The sequence below is a fragment of the Drosophila elegans genome, unplaced genomic scaffold (assembly GCF_018152505.1).
Source record: "Drosophila elegans isolate 14027-0461.03 unplaced genomic scaffold, ASM1815250v1 contig_468, whole genome shotgun sequence".
In the NCBI taxonomy this organism is placed as follows: Eukaryota; Metazoa; Arthropoda; class Insecta; order Diptera; family Drosophilidae; genus Drosophila; species Drosophila elegans.
The window spans coordinates 2,470,346-2,486,827 of NW_024545855.1; the positions used below are offsets into that span (position 1 = coordinate 2,470,346).

A 16,482-nucleotide genomic window follows, 5' to 3' on the forward strand; every position below is an offset into this window, starting at 1 on the left:
TCGGTTTAAAGCTTTTGAGTTGAAATGTTTCCATTTCGTGTGAAATGTCCGATTATCTTATCAACGCTTTAAAAGTTGTGTTAATGGGTGAAGAACTTTTGATCACTTATTATTAGAAAAATCTGATACATAATACAAACTTTCGTGGAACATTTCTATTTTTCATTGCAAGCAAGAAAATAACATAACATAATACTGTTTACTTACTATTGTTTACTATTACTAAAATCTTGCGTAATGTGACACTTAATTGGTACTTCAATAAAATATCTCAGATAACTCGGTTTATTGTCTAAACAGTGTACTCAATATATAAGTGAATCAATCTTTATCTTATTTCCTATAATAGTCTTTGTATCAATTTAAAAAGTCTAACAATAATTCATTTGTTATATCATATTACATTAGTTTTAATTTTTAAAAACACACTTAACGAATTTTTAAATGTTAAGACTAAAGATCCTTATAGTAACCCAACTTATCAAATTAAGGCAAAAGAGTGGAAACATCTTTTATGTAGTTGTCAAAGTAATAGGACTTCTTTCCAACTTCAGGGTCTTGAACCGCATCATCCATTTTCAGATTATTAGATTTAAAGCACAACATCATTGCTTATCAGAAAGAAATCTAGAATGGAATTAAGTACGTTTAATTTATCAGCTGCAAATAAGACATGTTCACAAACTTACGAAAGTATTTGTTGTGGTGTATTTGGTACCACAATCCTGTTTGGGTAGGCAGTTCTCCCTTATAACCAATCATTTTAAGGGTATCTACCAAAACTGCGAAATAATCGTTGATCTGGTCCCTTCCCAAATCGCAGCGCTGTTCCGCCTCCATCAACATATATATGGAGTAGGTTAGGTGAACGGTAATGGGACAAAGATTGCTGAACTGAAAGTCCGCCAACATGACAACCTCCTGGGCTCCTGTCTTTTTGTTATGCCTAAGCATCATGTCCTGGATATGGAAATCGCCGTGTGCCACGACATAGTGTCGTGGCACACAAGTATCATTCCGCCGATACTTGTGATATTCATGCATCTGAACCTGCAGTCGTTGCATGTAATTGTCTGTAACTTTTTCAAAATGAAGCTTATACGTTCTGAAAACAGGTATGTTTGTTAAGCATTTAGATAAAGTTTCATGAAAAGAAAATGTTAATTTGAAAGTAAATGTACAAGCAACATGTAAGAGCAAATAATAAAATATGCACAATGATTGATTCTGTAAAAATAAGATAACAACGTGATATAATTTGTGCAGTCACCATTTTAGATCGATAGAGATGTCATTAAAAATCAAAATGCAAATGTAACGATATTAATGATATTAATAATGTAATGATAGTAATGATATTAATCAATTATTACAACTGATTGCAAAAACAATTCCTTTATTTATTACGTGTGTTAATTAAACAAATAACTGGTTGGCTTAGTTTATTATAACAACATTTGGCCTTATATTGAAATTAAAGACCCTTAAAGTAGCCCAGTTTTTCGAATTTGGGCAACATTTTGGTAACATCCTTTACGTAAGTATCCAGAAAGTAAGTCTTTTGGCGAGTTTCCGGGTTCAGGATTAAATCATGCATTTTAAAAGTATTTGATTTGATGGCCAGTATAAGGGGAAGAAAAGTGCTTATCAAAAAGAAATCTAAGGGGGTTTGCAAAAAAGGTATTAGTTACGTTCGATTTTGCGGTCAGCTGTGACTTCCACTTACCATAATACTTATTTCGATGCATTTGCTCCCAGAGCTTAGCTTGGGTTGGCATATCACCTTTGTATCCGATTTTCTTGAGGGTGGCTACAAGAACTGTGAAATAATAGTTGATCAATTCCTTTCCCATTTCCCTACGTTGTTCCGGCTCCATCAACATATATATGGAATATGTCAGGTCGACGGTAATGGGGCAAAGATTGCTGATCTGGAAATCCACCAGCATGGTATCTTCGTGAGCTCCTGTCTCCTTATTGTTCTTAAACATCATATTGCGCAGATGGAAATCACCGTGACACAGGACATAGTAAGCGTCATTTCGCCGGTTTTTGTGGTACTCCTGCATCTCAACTTCCAGTCTCTTCAAAAATGTATCTTTAATTTTTTCAAAGTGAGGCTTATACTTTTTTAGTTCGGGTATTTTGTCCAGCATTTCTATGAAGCTACCCATTCCGGTGGTTATAAAGGGATCATTGTGGATAGTGGGCATATCGAATAGACCATATCTGTAGTCTTTGAGGAAGGCAGGTCGCTGTTGGTAAATGAAATATAAGAAGTATAATGAAACCACCTCCTGAACTAAACTCACCTCCTTAATAACTTTTATGCTGACTGCATGCCATTTGGCCAGCTTCGAGAAGACGGTCTTAAGTTCCTCCTGCGAAACGGGACGATCCCGAATGACGAAGTATCCCAGAGGCACCAGGTCCTCAAAAATCATCACTTGCCGCGGCTCCAGACTGTGATAGATGCAGGGCACAGATAGCTTAGTGGTATCCCCTGCTTTTTGAAGAATCCTTTCGAATTCAGGAAGCACCTGGCAGTACATTCCGATCTCAGTTTCGAACAAATGCGATTCGCTCAGCATGTCCTTTTTGTGTCCTTCCTGCTCGGGCATTGTCTTGATAATCAGCGGCTTGGAGAACTTACCCTTCGAGGTGACATACTCAACGGTAGTTCTGAACATAACACTGGCATAGTGGTCTCCTTGGGCAGTTGCGGGTGTGATTTTAAGATCAATCACTTTTAATTCAGGGGCCTTTTCGTACGTGCTTAGAATCTCGCCTATAAACTGGGGGTTCAACCAAGTGGGGGCCTCCAGTTCGTCGTCGTTGAATTGTTCCGCATCTAACTTGTCACTCATTTTGTTTGTCGTTACACAAGTGACTATTTTGAGTGCAATTCTAGTTGGTTATGGATCCCACGATCACGGGCTTGGCCCGTTTTAAGTGAAAACGGTTGAGCTTTGGAAATGCTTTGCTAAAGCTTTTTGCATTTGCAAACACCGCCTTTTTTATTGATCAGTAATGAGTTATTACCAGTAACGACTGAACTGTATTAATTATCTAATATTATAATTAAAATCAATGAAAATGGATTTTTGCACTAAATGATTGACAAAAAGAAATATATAACCGTGTTTTTATTGTCTCAATCAGAATAAAAAAAAACTAAAAAGAACCACTTCGGAATTTTACAACAGGTAAACTGATACCAAATTAAAGTTTTTAATCAATAGGTAAACTCACAGTATCTTTCTGATTACTATAGTTTCCTATTATTGCCGGTATCCCAATCAAACTAATAGATCACTTGCAGAACGAACAATCCACTTCAATTATGACATAAAATAAGGCAAAAAATGTATAACAATAAATTTAATAATATAAATACTATTATAGTTTTATTATGAATATTTATAATACTTTTGATACAGTTTACAATTGTGATTACATTATTTAACCTATAGTATATAATTTGTCTAATATTATTCTATGTACATTTTGGTCTATTGTGCACTTTAAAGCACAGGTATTATATGATCTATTATTGATATACATCGAGCAATCCTTCTGCAACAAAACCGGGCAGGAGTTCCCTTAAAATCCTCTGAGAAACCGGATTCTTATAGCAGGCATTCTTGAAGTTTATGGCTCGCTGGTTGTTTTCCATTAGAGCATTGAAATCGGCATCTGCAGTCTCCACATTTCGCTGGATAGGAAACACCGAGATGGAGGTGTGGGCAGCTGGAAATTGAATTTTTATTTATAATATTATTATTATGTTTAAATGACATATTAAATCATAATATTAATAAATTAAAAAATATAAGATTTAAAAAAATTCCTATTTCATTAAAATTTATATTACTCATAGTAAGGTAAATATGCTTTGAATTTTAATTCAATTTTCAGGCATAAAAATCAATTTTGTACCAATGAAATTATAATCATTTAGACGATATATATATGATATATATATGATATGAGGTATTCAATATTTTATCAATTTTATCTACGTAAGTTGGGTTTATATTAAATAGGCATTGTAATGTTATGTACTATAAAATTGGTACCAACCATTATTAATTTGTTTTTCCCTAAACTATTTACTCACCATAGAACTTCTTCTGCTGCAATTGCTGGTGGAACTGATGCAAACTGGGAACTCTAGCCTGGTACTGCAGCTTCCTCAAGGTGTCCGTAAAAATGCCGAAATAGTAGGCAATCAGCTGCTCCTGATTGTTCTGATGCAGGTCAAACTCGAGGGAGGTGTTCAGGAAGTAGAAAAGATCGAGAGCTGGCGATCCCCAAGCCGTGTATTGAAAGTCAATGATAATGACATCCATGGGCTCCCCCGTTTCCTTGTCGTACTTGACCAGCACATTATTGGTCCAAAGATCGCCATGGGCCAGAACATTGATGTGACCTGGGGTGATGTCAAAGATTCGCTTCCCCAGTTCCATGTAGATGGGCACTAGAGCCTCCATTTTCTCGGCATACTTCTCATATCCTGGCCATTGGGCCACACGACGAGTGGCCGCCTGAAACATGCCAACGAAGGCAGGCGCATAGTTCTCAGTGTACCGATTAAAGAACCCTCTATCATAACCCTCCAAACTTCCATCCTCACGCTCATTTAAAACCGCCGAGGTGGCATGCATCTTGGCCAACTTTCGGAGCACCATTCGGGCTAGCTTCAGGTCCAATCCCACCAAACGATCTGGCATCACAAAGCCACGAGCATTCAGATCCTCGAAAATCAAAGCTGTGTTATCAATATCCACGGCCATAGTCTCGGCAAAGATCTGCTCGGCATCGCCAATCTCTTGGAGCAGTGCCTTCTGTTTGGGCAGAACCTGCTCATAGATGGTCATCTCCCTATTGAAGATGTCATATGGTTCCATGGTATTCTGGGCAAACTCGTTGCCCTCGAAGGTGGACTTTACAATGTAGTGACCCAGTTGGGTCGAACCATCGCTGCGTGTAAACTGAGCCTTCACGCGGGTCAAAACTCCACCGTAGTTTTCGCCCTTCCCCAATGCAGGATTAACCCTAACCCAGTTGATCCTGATCCTCTGATCCTTGTAGTACTTTCGCAGGGCATCCTGCAGATAGCTTTCCGTTAGCCATTCGGGGGCATCCAGGAAAACCGAACTAGTCTCAGGAGATACTGTAGATACTGTGATTTTAGGGATGGCCTCAATGGCACCAATCAGATCCGAAACCGACATTTTAAAAAGTGATCTTTCAACGGTGGGACTTGCAAGCGCAATTGTGCCCAAAACTCAGAGCACTGCCGCTTTTATGGCAAAATCTCAGACATCAGACGGCGTAAGCTGTTCCCAGCTCCTAGATATAACGCTCTACCCACAGCTGTGATTAATATAACCATAAAATTGCAGATTTTGTAGCTGTGAAGGTATGCAAACACATTCAGCACACCCCCAGAACCCATCCGGCAATCTGAACTAGGCTACTGCCCAATTGTTTAAGTTTGTCGAAGGCAAGCCAGTTAATCTTTACAGCACTTTTTGTGCGCTTAGGGCTGCACAAGTGTTTGTTTAAGTAATTACCCGAGACTCACAAATGCTAAACGACAAACGATTCTCAGCCATATCATTCCAAAAGCGAGTGATTTGTCAAAATGCTAACGTCAGACGCTGGGAAAAATCTTAGGGATATAAGGAAAATATACAATTGCTTGCATTGATAACCTTTTCTTAAAGTTCATTAGATTAAGAACATATTTAAAAACTTAAAGATCAAGTCTTTAACTTTCATTAAACTGTACGAATTTACTTTTAGGTAAACTATTTAGTGACGGTATATTCAATATATATACCGTGTATATATATATATATATATATATATATATATATATATATTCTCTCAGAAAGGAAACAGTTTTAGTAACTATACTTTACGAGTCAAACTTAATAAACTTTATCTTTAACGTTTAACTGGACTGTATTTTTTAACTTAATTAACTTTGCCGGCTTAACTGATAAACTACGTTTACTTTGTCTAGGTAAATATGGGTATTTGAACTACTTTCTCAATGAATTGGCTTAGGACAAAGATGGCAAAAATCACTCAAAACCAAAAATCAAATCATTTTTAAGAAGTTATTATAATACGTCTATGTAAATATTGAATGATGTAATCTAATATATTTAAATTATTTTGAAGAAAAGCCTTGCCATCAAATATGAAATAAATTTTACAAGCTTAATACGTCTAGGTAAATATTGAATCAGTTTCTAAGGAAGTCTTGGCAAACAATTAATTTTGATGTAGTATATATAGTAGTACATGTTGTCACAATGCAATTTTGGTGCTATAAAAGATTAACTTGCTTACGTAAGACAATAGAAGCTCTCGATGGGAAAATTATGATGATGAGTGGGTACCCGCGTGATAGGACGTGCACAAAAATTAAAACGGAATACGAAAATGAAGATTCTGGATGGCCGCTTCATTAATGTTTGTATCTTAATGATGTGGATCAGTGGGCGTCTGTTCCCAACAAATATCTACATATATCCAAAGATACTATATCTCCACAGAGTTGAGCAATGGCACGATTCCGGCACACGAAACGCATATTTGAGACCTGTTGCCAAACGGAGCTAATCCCCAAAGCAAACATCCTTGGCCTAAGTTGCAAATATTTGCCAAGGCATCATATCTAAAAACGTCAGAAGATTCAAGTTGCAATTAAAGCTGCAGATACGGGCAGGCCAAATACACTTAGAAAAACCTATAGGGATGTAAGAAAAAAGAAACAGAAACTGCGATATGTGCTGTAAGCTCTGACCTGTCTTGCGCAGAGCAATAGTGATAAATAATTGTTATTATAATGTTTTGAGATTGGTTGGGAATGAAGAGATAACCTTTTTTTTATTTATTTTTATAATATATTTTAATGAAGAAAAAAAAAAAATATATTTTTTATTTTGTGAACTTCCCATACAGTTAACTAAATCTAAGACTAGATTTTTATCATATGTTTTTATTTAACATTGTAAACATAAACAATTAAACGCAATTTCTCAATAGGATTTGTGAAAAAAACACTGTTGTGGCCAAATTAATTTAAACGAAATAAAAAAGGTTATGTTATAGAAATTGTATAATATTACTAGCAATTAGGTTACTAAAATGTTTTTTAAAGTAAGTTATGTTATTGTTTTGGCAGGTTGCTAGACTTAAAGGTGTATTTCTCCGAGTGCAGTACAATATCACGTACAGAGGGTACCATTAAGTGCGCCTTGACAAATGTACGGCACTAAAGAGTAGTATAAAAGCAGCCGACTTAGCGTCTGTGTTTAGTATTTTGTACAGTACTTTGAAAAATTAAGTCAAGCAGAAAAGATGGCATCGGCACCCGAGTGGCTGACCCACGAGTACATCGAGCAGGCGCTTCGCTCTCACTATAAGGATGATGCCCTGTCCATCACCCAGCTGCAGATAAATCCCGCCTTGGGACCCGGAGAAAACTACGGAGGTGTTTTGACCCGAGCACGAGTGCAATTTACACTGTCCAATAAGGAGAAACATCTGCACAATTTGATTGTGAAGACGGAAATCGATGATGATGAATTGACCCAGGAACTGATGGCTCCTTATGATATCTACAATCGGGAAATGACAATCTACGAGGATGTGCTGCCCAAGCTAAGGGACTTGCTAAATGAAATTGGAGATTATGAAAGGATTTTCCCCACTGCCATATTTGTGGATCGCGAAAGAATGGCCATTATATTTGAGGATCTCTCTGTGACGGGTTATGTAATGGCCGATCGAGTGCGTCGCCTGAATGAGGAGCACACGCATCTAATCCTAAGAAAATTGGCCAAACTTCATGCAGCTTCCGCGGTTTTAAATGAAAGGGAAAAGGGGTGTCTGGAAACGTACGATCGTGGTTTCTTCAACCGATATACCAACGCTTATAAGGGCTACTTTGTGGGTGGTCTCTTGGCCGCTGCCCGCTGGATGAGCCAGGTGCCCAAATTGGCCCACTATGGGGAGAAACTATTCGCCTTGGCTCCCCACTACATGGATATTGGCAGGGAGTGCTTTGCACCCACTCCGGGTCATGTGAATGTTTTGGCTCATGGCGATGTGTGGACAAATAACGTGATGTTCAAGTACGATACGGAAACAGGACGACCCGTGGATGTCCTGCTCATTGACTTTCAGTACTCCTTTTGGGGATCGCCTTGCATCGATCTCCATCACTTTTTCAACACTTCGCTCAAGGAACCATTGCGTCGGGATCAGCAAAGTGGTCTCTTTCAGTTCTACCACAGCATTTTCAGTGAAACGCTGCAGAAGCTCAACTACCTTCAGAATCCCATTCCCAGTCTGCATCAGTTTAAGCTGCAGGTGGAGCAGAAGCGATTCTTCGGTGAGTTAGCTTAGTTAGCTTAATAAATCAAGTTCTTACTAATTTATATCTTTACTTAGCTATGCACTCGACTGTGGTGGTACAGCCAGTCATGCTCAGCCAAGATCCCACGGATGCGTGTTTCAATGCCCTGATGAACGACGATGAGCGCGGCATTCGGTTCAAGAACCGATTGTATAACAATCCCACTGTTCAACAAAATCTTCACTCTTTGGTCCCCTTCTTCGATGAAAAAGGCCTGCTAGAAGTGAATCAGACCTGTTGATGAGATGATGGAATGTGATTTAAAGGGTTTTCTAGTTCTATGAATATTAATATAACAACTTAGTTGTAATAAATGCTCTTATTATTATTTACACTTCACTATTTTCTTTAAACAATAGGCTTTCTTTAATAAAGTGGAGACAACAGTGGTTAGAATGGTCTAGATCGTGTTGTATTAAATGCTTTACAACAACAATAATAACACTGTTTTATTCTAGTACCAAAAAAATCAATTTATGAACTGGAGCACACGTCGTATGACCAATTTTTAATATGCAATATGCTCAAAGATGAATATCACTCATACGTATTGTTGGCCTTTTGTTAATTTTGGTATCATTTAACAATTTATTACAAAACTAAAAATAACGTTTGGCAAGGTAGGTATCACTATACAAGTTTTCCAAAAGAAAGAAATATTAAATTTCTTGAACTGTTTAAAATTTAAGCGCGCACATGTCGTATAAGCAATAATTAATAGGATATCTGCCACAAAGATGGCATACTCATAGCAATGTTAAGTTGTACGAATTGTCTCATCGTCTCACAAGAATTTTTCGAAAAGTGGGAAATGTTAAATTCCTAGATTCCGCTAAAAATGTTTAGGTAAGCTTTATCAGGTTTTAATTTAATTTTCATGTTTAATTCTCAGCACTTTGGTTATCGGTAACACCTCAAAGTATACAGTCAACATCTTATTTGGTTTTTACCTCCCTAACCTGCTACAGGGCACTTAAAATTGTTTTATTTCCTTTAACTATTAACATGGCACCTAAAAACTTTCATAGCTAGGCTTCTTCTGGTTCTTTCTATAACAGCAATCCTTGGGTATGAACGTCGATTACTGCTACCTAGAAGCCCCCACAAGTGAAACCCACTCAAATCTGTACACTTTTATGTGGACTTAACTATGCAAATGGGCAGATGGATTTATAGAAGGCTAAATTTATGCGGGAACGAGAGAGTAGTAATCTTTAAGCGCCACGTCAGCAACTTTTTTCGCGTACAACTTACATCACCTATGACCGCGTGCACCGATTTGCGAGATGAACCTTATCTAGTCCGCTTTAGATATTCGCGTGTCGCTAGCGTTGAAATCTCAATTTAAATCAGCCCCGTAAGTGTCTGAGTCGTCTTGCTTTACGGCATACCATAATGTGGGATCTGTCGTGGTCGCTGACGGCGAGATTATGCCGACACTGGCTGCCTATAAAAGGGGCCTTTGGCTGGACCCGGCGAACCAGAACGCAAGTTGAGCATCATCATGGTGGAGCAGGGCAAACAAGACGACTTCCATCCGGCGCCGGTTTGGCTGGATGAACCTTATTTGGAACGCCTGCTCAAGGATCTGAAGAAGGATCCGGATCTCAGGATCACCGATCTGGAAATAAAGCCCGCCACTGCCAAGGGTGACAATTATGCCAGTGTTATGACCCGCGTAAAGGTTTTGTATTTGAAGAGTGGCGCCAAGACCCCCGAGATCGAGTACTATATTGTGAAGACCACGTATGAGAATGATGCCTTTGCCTCGGGCATATTCTCGGAGTACCAGGTCAGCACTACGGAAATGCGTATGTACGACAAGATCTTGCCCCAGTTGACTTCTTTGATTGGTAAGACCCGTCAGCCAGAGAAACTCTTTGCTAAGACTATTTATGTGGACTATGAACACGAGGCCATCATCTTTGAGGATCTGGCTGTGGCCAAATATATCCTGGCCGATAGACTTATCGGTTTCGACCTGGAGCACACACGTTTGGGCCTGCGAAAGTTGGCCAAAATGCATGCTGCAGCGGCTGTCTTAAATGAACGTCAACCGGGAGTGTTGACCCAATTCGATCATGGCATTTTTAATCGTCATACCCAGGGTTTTGCGCCCGTCTTTGTTAATTTGGTGGGCGTGGCTGCTGATTTTGCCAACGAGTGTCCCGAACTGGGTGAGCACTATGCTAAGAAATTGAAGGAGCTGCAAAAGCGAGTGATGGAGTACTCCACAAGGGTCTACGATCCTCAGCCGGGAGAATTTAACACCTTGGTGCACGGTGATTATTGGGTTAACAACGTGATGCTGCGTTATGGAGAGAAAAAGGAACCACTGGACATGACCCTCATTGATTTCCAGTTCTGCAGCTGGTCCTCGCCAGCAGTTGATCTGCACTATTTCTTTAATTCGTCAGTGCAGAGCAAAATTCGCTTCGAACGGCAGGACGAGCTGATTCAGTATTACCACTCAGTGCTGGTGGAAACACTCAAGGATCTTAACTTTGCTGGATACACTCCCACTTTGAGGCAGCTCATTTTGCAGCTGGAAAAGGGAAGATTCTTTGGTGAGTTAAGAGAGTTTTCCCCAGCTGTCTCCTTGTTCACCTTATATGTATTTATTTAAATAGCTGTGACAGTTGCTTTGGTCAGCCAGGCTATAATGACCAATGATCAGAACGCCGATGCCGATTTTAATGCCTTGATGAAGGATGACGATCGGGGACGCAACTTCCGGAAACTGTTGTACACCAACAAGAACCTGCAAAACAATCTTAAGTACGAGCTGCCACGCTTCGATAGGAGTGGTCTTCTAGATGTCACCGACTGAACAGACTCCACGTTTTACAAGTGATTCTCTTGTATTCTAACCCTGTACTATAGAATTAGAACTCAACATATGGATAGCCAAATATTAAATGTTTTAATTTTAGACTACAATTTTTTAAGCACTTTTGTTTAAGAAACACAATCATAATTAAGTTTGTACCGGTACATCAAAATCAAAGCTTGCTTCTAAGAAAGACAGATAAGCCGAGACAACAGAGCGTATGCGTGATATCTATAAAGCTGCATATAAACTTGTATTCTGTGTTACTGTCATAAATAAATAAATAAGCACTTAGCTAACTTTGCACTTATGAATAGAAAAATATACCATTTTGGATCAAATTTTTCTAAGTCTTTCGGTTTAAAAAACACAACCAAATATATAGTGGATTTTGGAAGTTTGTACCGATATATCATATTCAATGCGTCCTTATTAAAGAGAAAAATAAACAGAGACAACAGAGTGTATGCCTGTTATATATAAAGCTACCAATTAACGTGTATTCGGTGTTGTTAAATAAAAGCTCAACAAGCGTTTGAGAGACAACAGAGCGTATACTTGATATTTATAACGCTGCCAATAAATTTGTATGCTATTTAACTCTTATAATTATATATATATTATAAATACTCAATGCTCAACCAAAGTTTCAGTCCAATTTATGGGATAACATATCTTTTTCGTACTACTTTGAAACGGCTAAAATATTTGAATGGTTGTGAAATCGTTATAATATTATAATTTTGATTACTTTTTGAACAATAAAAATGTATTTCAGCTTAGTTTTATTTTTATACTATATAAAATGTATATACATGCACACTATTTTGTTTGTCCAGACATCTGCGATGCATCGTTTTGCGTATCTTGAATATTTCTAATTCACCATTTTTCAAGGGCTTGTAACTGTTATCAGCTGAGATTTTTATTATTGTTTGCAATTCAAGCACCTTACTTTGTCTAACCGAATTCAAGTAGATCCTTTTGTTATCAGTCAAGAGAATTGTATTGCGTATGTAAAGGTCAGTTATGGCCCGAATTGTCTCAACACAATGTACATTTTACTGATAGCTAATATTCCAGGAAAATATATAAGTGCAATTAGCTTTCAATTAGAAACGTCGTAACACGTTAAATACGAACTAGAACTACAACTTTTATTTATTTAAACTATAAGCACTCGTATCACATGTCATCCAGCAATCCGAACTGATCGAGAAATGGTAGAGTGACGGCCAATTTCTTTTTAACGGCTTCCGACTCATAGACTGAGTTTTTGAACCGCAATCCACTTTCAGAATTGGACAAAACCTGCTCAATAGAAGCATCCTCTTTGCCCTCGTATTGCATCACGGGTTCAAAGACCAGTGAACAGAAAACAGCTGTAAGTAACGAAGGAAATTAAAAAAATTTCAATTTTAAACACACTATATTAACCAATTAAAGAAATTGAAAATAAAAAAAATATTGATTTTTTAAGCTACACAATAAATGTGAGTCTTTTTAAACGATTTCATTGAAATTACAAAAAAATCTAATTTAAATCATATTTAAGTAGCAGATTAAAGCAATTTCAAAGATGTTTCATATTATATTCTAAAAAAATTGCTTGTTATGTTAAATTTTAATCAGATTTCATTTACAAAACCGAAAATTGCCAAGATAAGACTGATTTCTCAAGCTATACTTACCATAGAAACCTCTGGAGCGGAACTGCAGGTGGAAATCAAATAGGCTGGGGATCGCTCCCGCAAACTTCAGCTTCTTGAGGGCCTCCACTAGCTTGTAGTAATAAAACTGGACCAATTCCGACTGATGTCCGAAGCGGAGATCATCCTGCAATGAGGTGGCAAAGAAGTAGTGCAGATCGATGGCCGGCGAGTTCCAAACGCTGAACTGAAAGTCGATAAAAATGGCATTGATGGGGTGATCCTTTGCATCGTACTGGAACATGAAGTTGGTGGTCCAAAGATCGCCATGGGCTAGGGTTAAAAAGTCGCCCGGATTGTTCGTAGTCGATCGTTCGCCGTAATCCATCAGACGTTCGACAAGCCGGTCGATTTTGGCTTTGTATTTTGGACCCAAATTCAAATCCGAGGTGAGGGAACGGGAGAGGGCCTCCAGAAGATTGGTCATAATTGGTCCATAGGCACGAGTATGTTTGTTGAAGAAACCACGATCGTAGTTCTTGGCAAAGATGCCAGGTTGACGCTCGGATAAAACTGCTCCAGCTGCATGGAACTTGGCCAGTTTCTCCAGCACCAGATGAGTGTGCTCCAGGTCCAGTTTCTTCCGGCGACAGGCCACTTTGTAGTGTTCCAGCGACATGTCTTCGAAGATGATCGAGTCCCGCTGGCGATCCACATTCATGGTGGCCGCAAACAGCTTCCTGGGATCCTTGAGCTCTTGCCTTACCATCTGCGCCAACTGGGGAAGGATCTGATCGTATATATCCATCTCCCTGGTGTAGACTCCATAGTGGATGAGCACATCGCCGGCGGGATCCTTGTCCGCAAATGTGGTCTTAACCAGGAATGTAGTGGTCTGCTTTCCCTTAACTTCCTGCGTGGTGTACTCCACATTGATGCGGGTCATCACACTGCCGTAGTTTCCTCCATTGGCCACAGCTGGCTTTGTGTCCAGTTTGTCCAATTTAAGCGAACTATTTTTGAAGTAAGTACGCAGCTTTTCCTGCACATAATCCGTGGTGAGCCATTCTGGCGCCGGGTGAACTTTGTGGGCAGTATTCTCATCCGGCATGATCCTATCCGCAACTCAGGGAACTTGCTTGTGAGACTTTTCCGGCGTAGGCCCACTGTTTTTATAGTCCCCTCGGGCTTATGTGATAATGATAGTGCAACAATCTAGTGGCGACCAGCTTTGTCATGGTCAAACAACACTTAAACGATTTCCGCACTTTTATTACAATGCACATGTGTTTAAGTATTCCACTGGCATTTGAATTTGCAGGCAATCCAAATTGCCAACTGATAAACACACCGATGCACTAAAAAAATAATGAACTTAAAGTGTCTGTGTGTGTTTATTTATTTGATAATTTTCTTTATAAACTTATTTTTATTTCGTAATTGAGTGTTTATCTTTCTCCATATACTCCAACCAATAGTGTATTTGGGTGTGTGCATTAGCATTTTTTAAGGAATTCCCCCCTATTACCTACTGTTAATTTCATTGTCAATATCTATAAAACGATTAGAGTACTATTTACTATTTAATTTATCTTGAATATCTGCTTATTAACGAGTGTAAGAGGTGGTCAAAATTATTTACACAATTTATAAACATATTTTCACTTGATTTGTGTAAATACTTTCACCACCCCTGTATAGTGATCAGTATTTTATTAATACAAGGTTTAAAGGAATATTTATTTAAATTACATTTAATAAGCTACAGTTATATTAATTTTTTGTTTTTTGCGTAAAGTGTAATACATTTATTTTATTAAGTAATAAATTTAATAAAAAATTGTAAATATTTCTAATATATTTTACATAACATCGAGTAATCCCAAGTGATCTAGAAACGGTAGGGTGTCGTGCATCTTTTTCCTGATTTCTTCCCTCTGGTAAAGGTCGTTCTGGAATCGCAATCCCTTTTCCGATGAAGTCATAATCTGTTCCATGGAGGCCTCCTCCTTGCCATCGTATGCCATCGAAGGCTCGAAGCAAAGAGACGCAAAGGCAGCTGAATAAAAATAAAAATGTTAATGAATTAAATCAAGTGCTATAGTGATGTACCAACCATAGAAGGCTCTGCTCCGGAACTGCTGCTGGAAGGCGAACAAACTGGGAACTTGCCCCGAATATTTGACTGCCTTCAGGGCATCCTTTAGTTTGTAGTAGTAAAACTGGACGAGTTCAGGCTGATTCTTCAAACGGATATGTGGCTGTAGAGCAGTTGAAAAGAAATAGTGCAGATCGATGGCCGGAGAGTTCCAGACGCTGAACTGGAAGTCAATGAAGATGGCATTGGTGGGATTACCTTCATCATCGTACTGAAACATAACATTGGTGGTCCAAAGATCTCCATGGGCTAGGGTTAGAAAGTCCCCTGGGTTATTTAAAGTCGACCTCTCGCCGTAGTCCATAACATTGTCCACCAGACGATCGATCTTGGCCTGGTACCGTTTGCGCAACTCGGGCTCCAGTTCCAAGGAACGCGACAGGGCCTTCAGAAGATTCCTCATAATGGACTCGTAACCTCTAGTGTGTTGGTTGAAAAACCCTCGATCGAAATTCTTGGCAAAGATACCAGGCTGCCTTTCGGCTAGAGCTGCTCCGGCTGCATGGAATTTAGCCAGTTTGTCCAAAACCAGATGAGCATGCTCCAGGTCGAGTTTTTTGAGGCGATCTGCTACATAGTACTTCTCCAGCGATAGATCTTCAAAGATGATGGAGTCCCGTTTCCGATCCACATTCACGGTGCCCGCAAACAGTTTCCTGGTATCGCCCAGCTCGTTCCGCACCAGATCCGTCAGTCTGGGCAGGATCAGCTCATACATGTCCATTTCCCGAGTGTACACTCCATAGCCCATTAGCACCTCCGCCGCCGGATCTCGATCGGGAAAAGTGGTCTTGGCCAAGAATCTAGTGGATTCCCTTATGCTTTTCGTAGTATATTCCACATTGATGCGGGTCATCACGCTGGCATAATTCTCCCCGTTGCCAAGCGCCGGCTTGATGTCCAGTTTGTCCACCCTAAGTGAGTCATTTTTGTAATACGAACGCAGCTTTTCCTCCACATAGTCCCGAGTGAGCCAAGTGGGTGTCAAACTATTGCTTTCCTGGGACATGATACGTTCCGTAGAGCTGATGATCAGGTACTGCGAAATTTTCATTGGGAGCCGAGCGGCTTTTATAGTCCCACGATAAGTATTTATTATTCTACTCTTATCTTTCAATCTATCTCTTTGCGACTTGCCTTTTCTAGAAACAAACTGCTCGATGGGAAAATGTGATGAAACTCGTTACTTTGTACTGCTCCAGGGAGAGATCGTCGAAGATGATTGAGTGCCGCCCGCGATCCACATTTACGGTGGTTTCCTGGTATCCTGAAGCTCCTCCCTCACTATAACCGACAAATGGGGCAGGATCTGCTAGTACATTTCCATCTCGCGAGTGTAGATTCCATAGTTGAAGAGCAAATGGGATCCTTGTCGGCGAAGGTGGTTTTCAGCAGGAACGTTACC

The 16,482-nt window shown here is 39.3% G+C and overlaps 6 protein-coding genes across 6 annotated transcripts; 2 read left to right on the forward strand and 4 right to left on the reverse strand.

Moving 5' to 3' along the window:
- Nucleotides 1-1,379: 1,379 nt before the first annotated feature.
- Nucleotides 1,380-2,918, reverse strand: LOC108143777. Its single transcript, XM_017268304.2, has 3 exons — nt 2,313-2,918; nt 1,727-2,255; nt 1,380-1,659 (listed from the first exon to the last, which is right to left on the reverse strand). Exons 1-3 carry the CDS (start codon nt 2,865-2,867, stop codon nt 1,475-1,477), a joined length of 1,269 nt encoding a protein of 422 aa, XP_017123793.1. The 5' UTR covers nt 2,868-2,918; the 3' UTR covers nt 1,380-1,474.
- A 473-nt stretch (nt 2,919-3,391) lies between these two features.
- On the reverse strand, nt 3,392-5,292 carry LOC108144083. Its single transcript, XM_017268734.2, has 2 exons — nt 4,121-5,292; nt 3,392-3,750 (listed from the first exon to the last, which is right to left on the reverse strand). Exons 1-2 carry the CDS (start codon nt 5,235-5,237, stop codon nt 3,551-3,553), a joined length of 1,317 nt encoding a protein of 438 aa, XP_017124223.1. The 5' UTR covers nt 5,238-5,292; the 3' UTR covers nt 3,392-3,550.
- Nucleotides 5,293-7,353: 2,061 nt separating this feature from the next.
- On the forward strand, nt 7,354-8,772 carry LOC108144092. The gene is made up of 2 exons (XM_017268746.2): nt 7,354-8,416; nt 8,476-8,772. The coding sequence occupies exons 1-2, from the start codon at nt 7,381-7,383 to the stop codon at nt 8,679-8,681; spliced, it is 1,242 nt and encodes a 413-aa protein (XP_017124235.1). The 5' UTR covers nt 7,354-7,380; the 3' UTR covers nt 8,682-8,772.
- Nucleotides 8,773-9,932: 1,160 nt separating this feature from the next.
- LOC108144026 lies at nt 9,933-11,611 on the forward strand. The gene is made up of 2 exons (XM_017268657.1): nt 9,933-11,007; nt 11,071-11,611. Exons 1-2 carry the CDS (start codon nt 9,945-9,947, stop codon nt 11,268-11,270), a joined length of 1,263 nt encoding a protein of 420 aa, XP_017124146.1. The 5' UTR covers nt 9,933-9,944; the 3' UTR covers nt 11,271-11,611.
- Nucleotides 11,612-12,406: 795 nt separating this feature from the next.
- LOC108144025 lies at nt 12,407-14,039 on the reverse strand. Its single transcript, XM_017268656.2, has 2 exons — nt 12,962-14,039; nt 12,407-12,652 (listed from the first exon to the last, which is right to left on the reverse strand). The coding sequence occupies exons 1-2, from the start codon at nt 14,028-14,030 to the stop codon at nt 12,456-12,458; spliced, it is 1,266 nt and encodes a 421-aa protein (XP_017124145.1). The 5' UTR covers nt 14,031-14,039; the 3' UTR covers nt 12,407-12,455.
- A 657-nt stretch (nt 14,040-14,696) lies between these two features.
- LOC108143945 lies at nt 14,697-16,146 on the reverse strand. The gene is made up of 2 exons (XM_017268540.2): nt 15,036-16,146; nt 14,697-14,978 (listed from the first exon to the last, which is right to left on the reverse strand). Exons 1-2 carry the CDS (start codon nt 16,129-16,131, stop codon nt 14,782-14,784), a joined length of 1,293 nt encoding a protein of 430 aa, XP_017124029.1. The 5' UTR covers nt 16,132-16,146; the 3' UTR covers nt 14,697-14,781.
- Nucleotides 16,147-16,482: the final 336 nt, after the last annotated feature.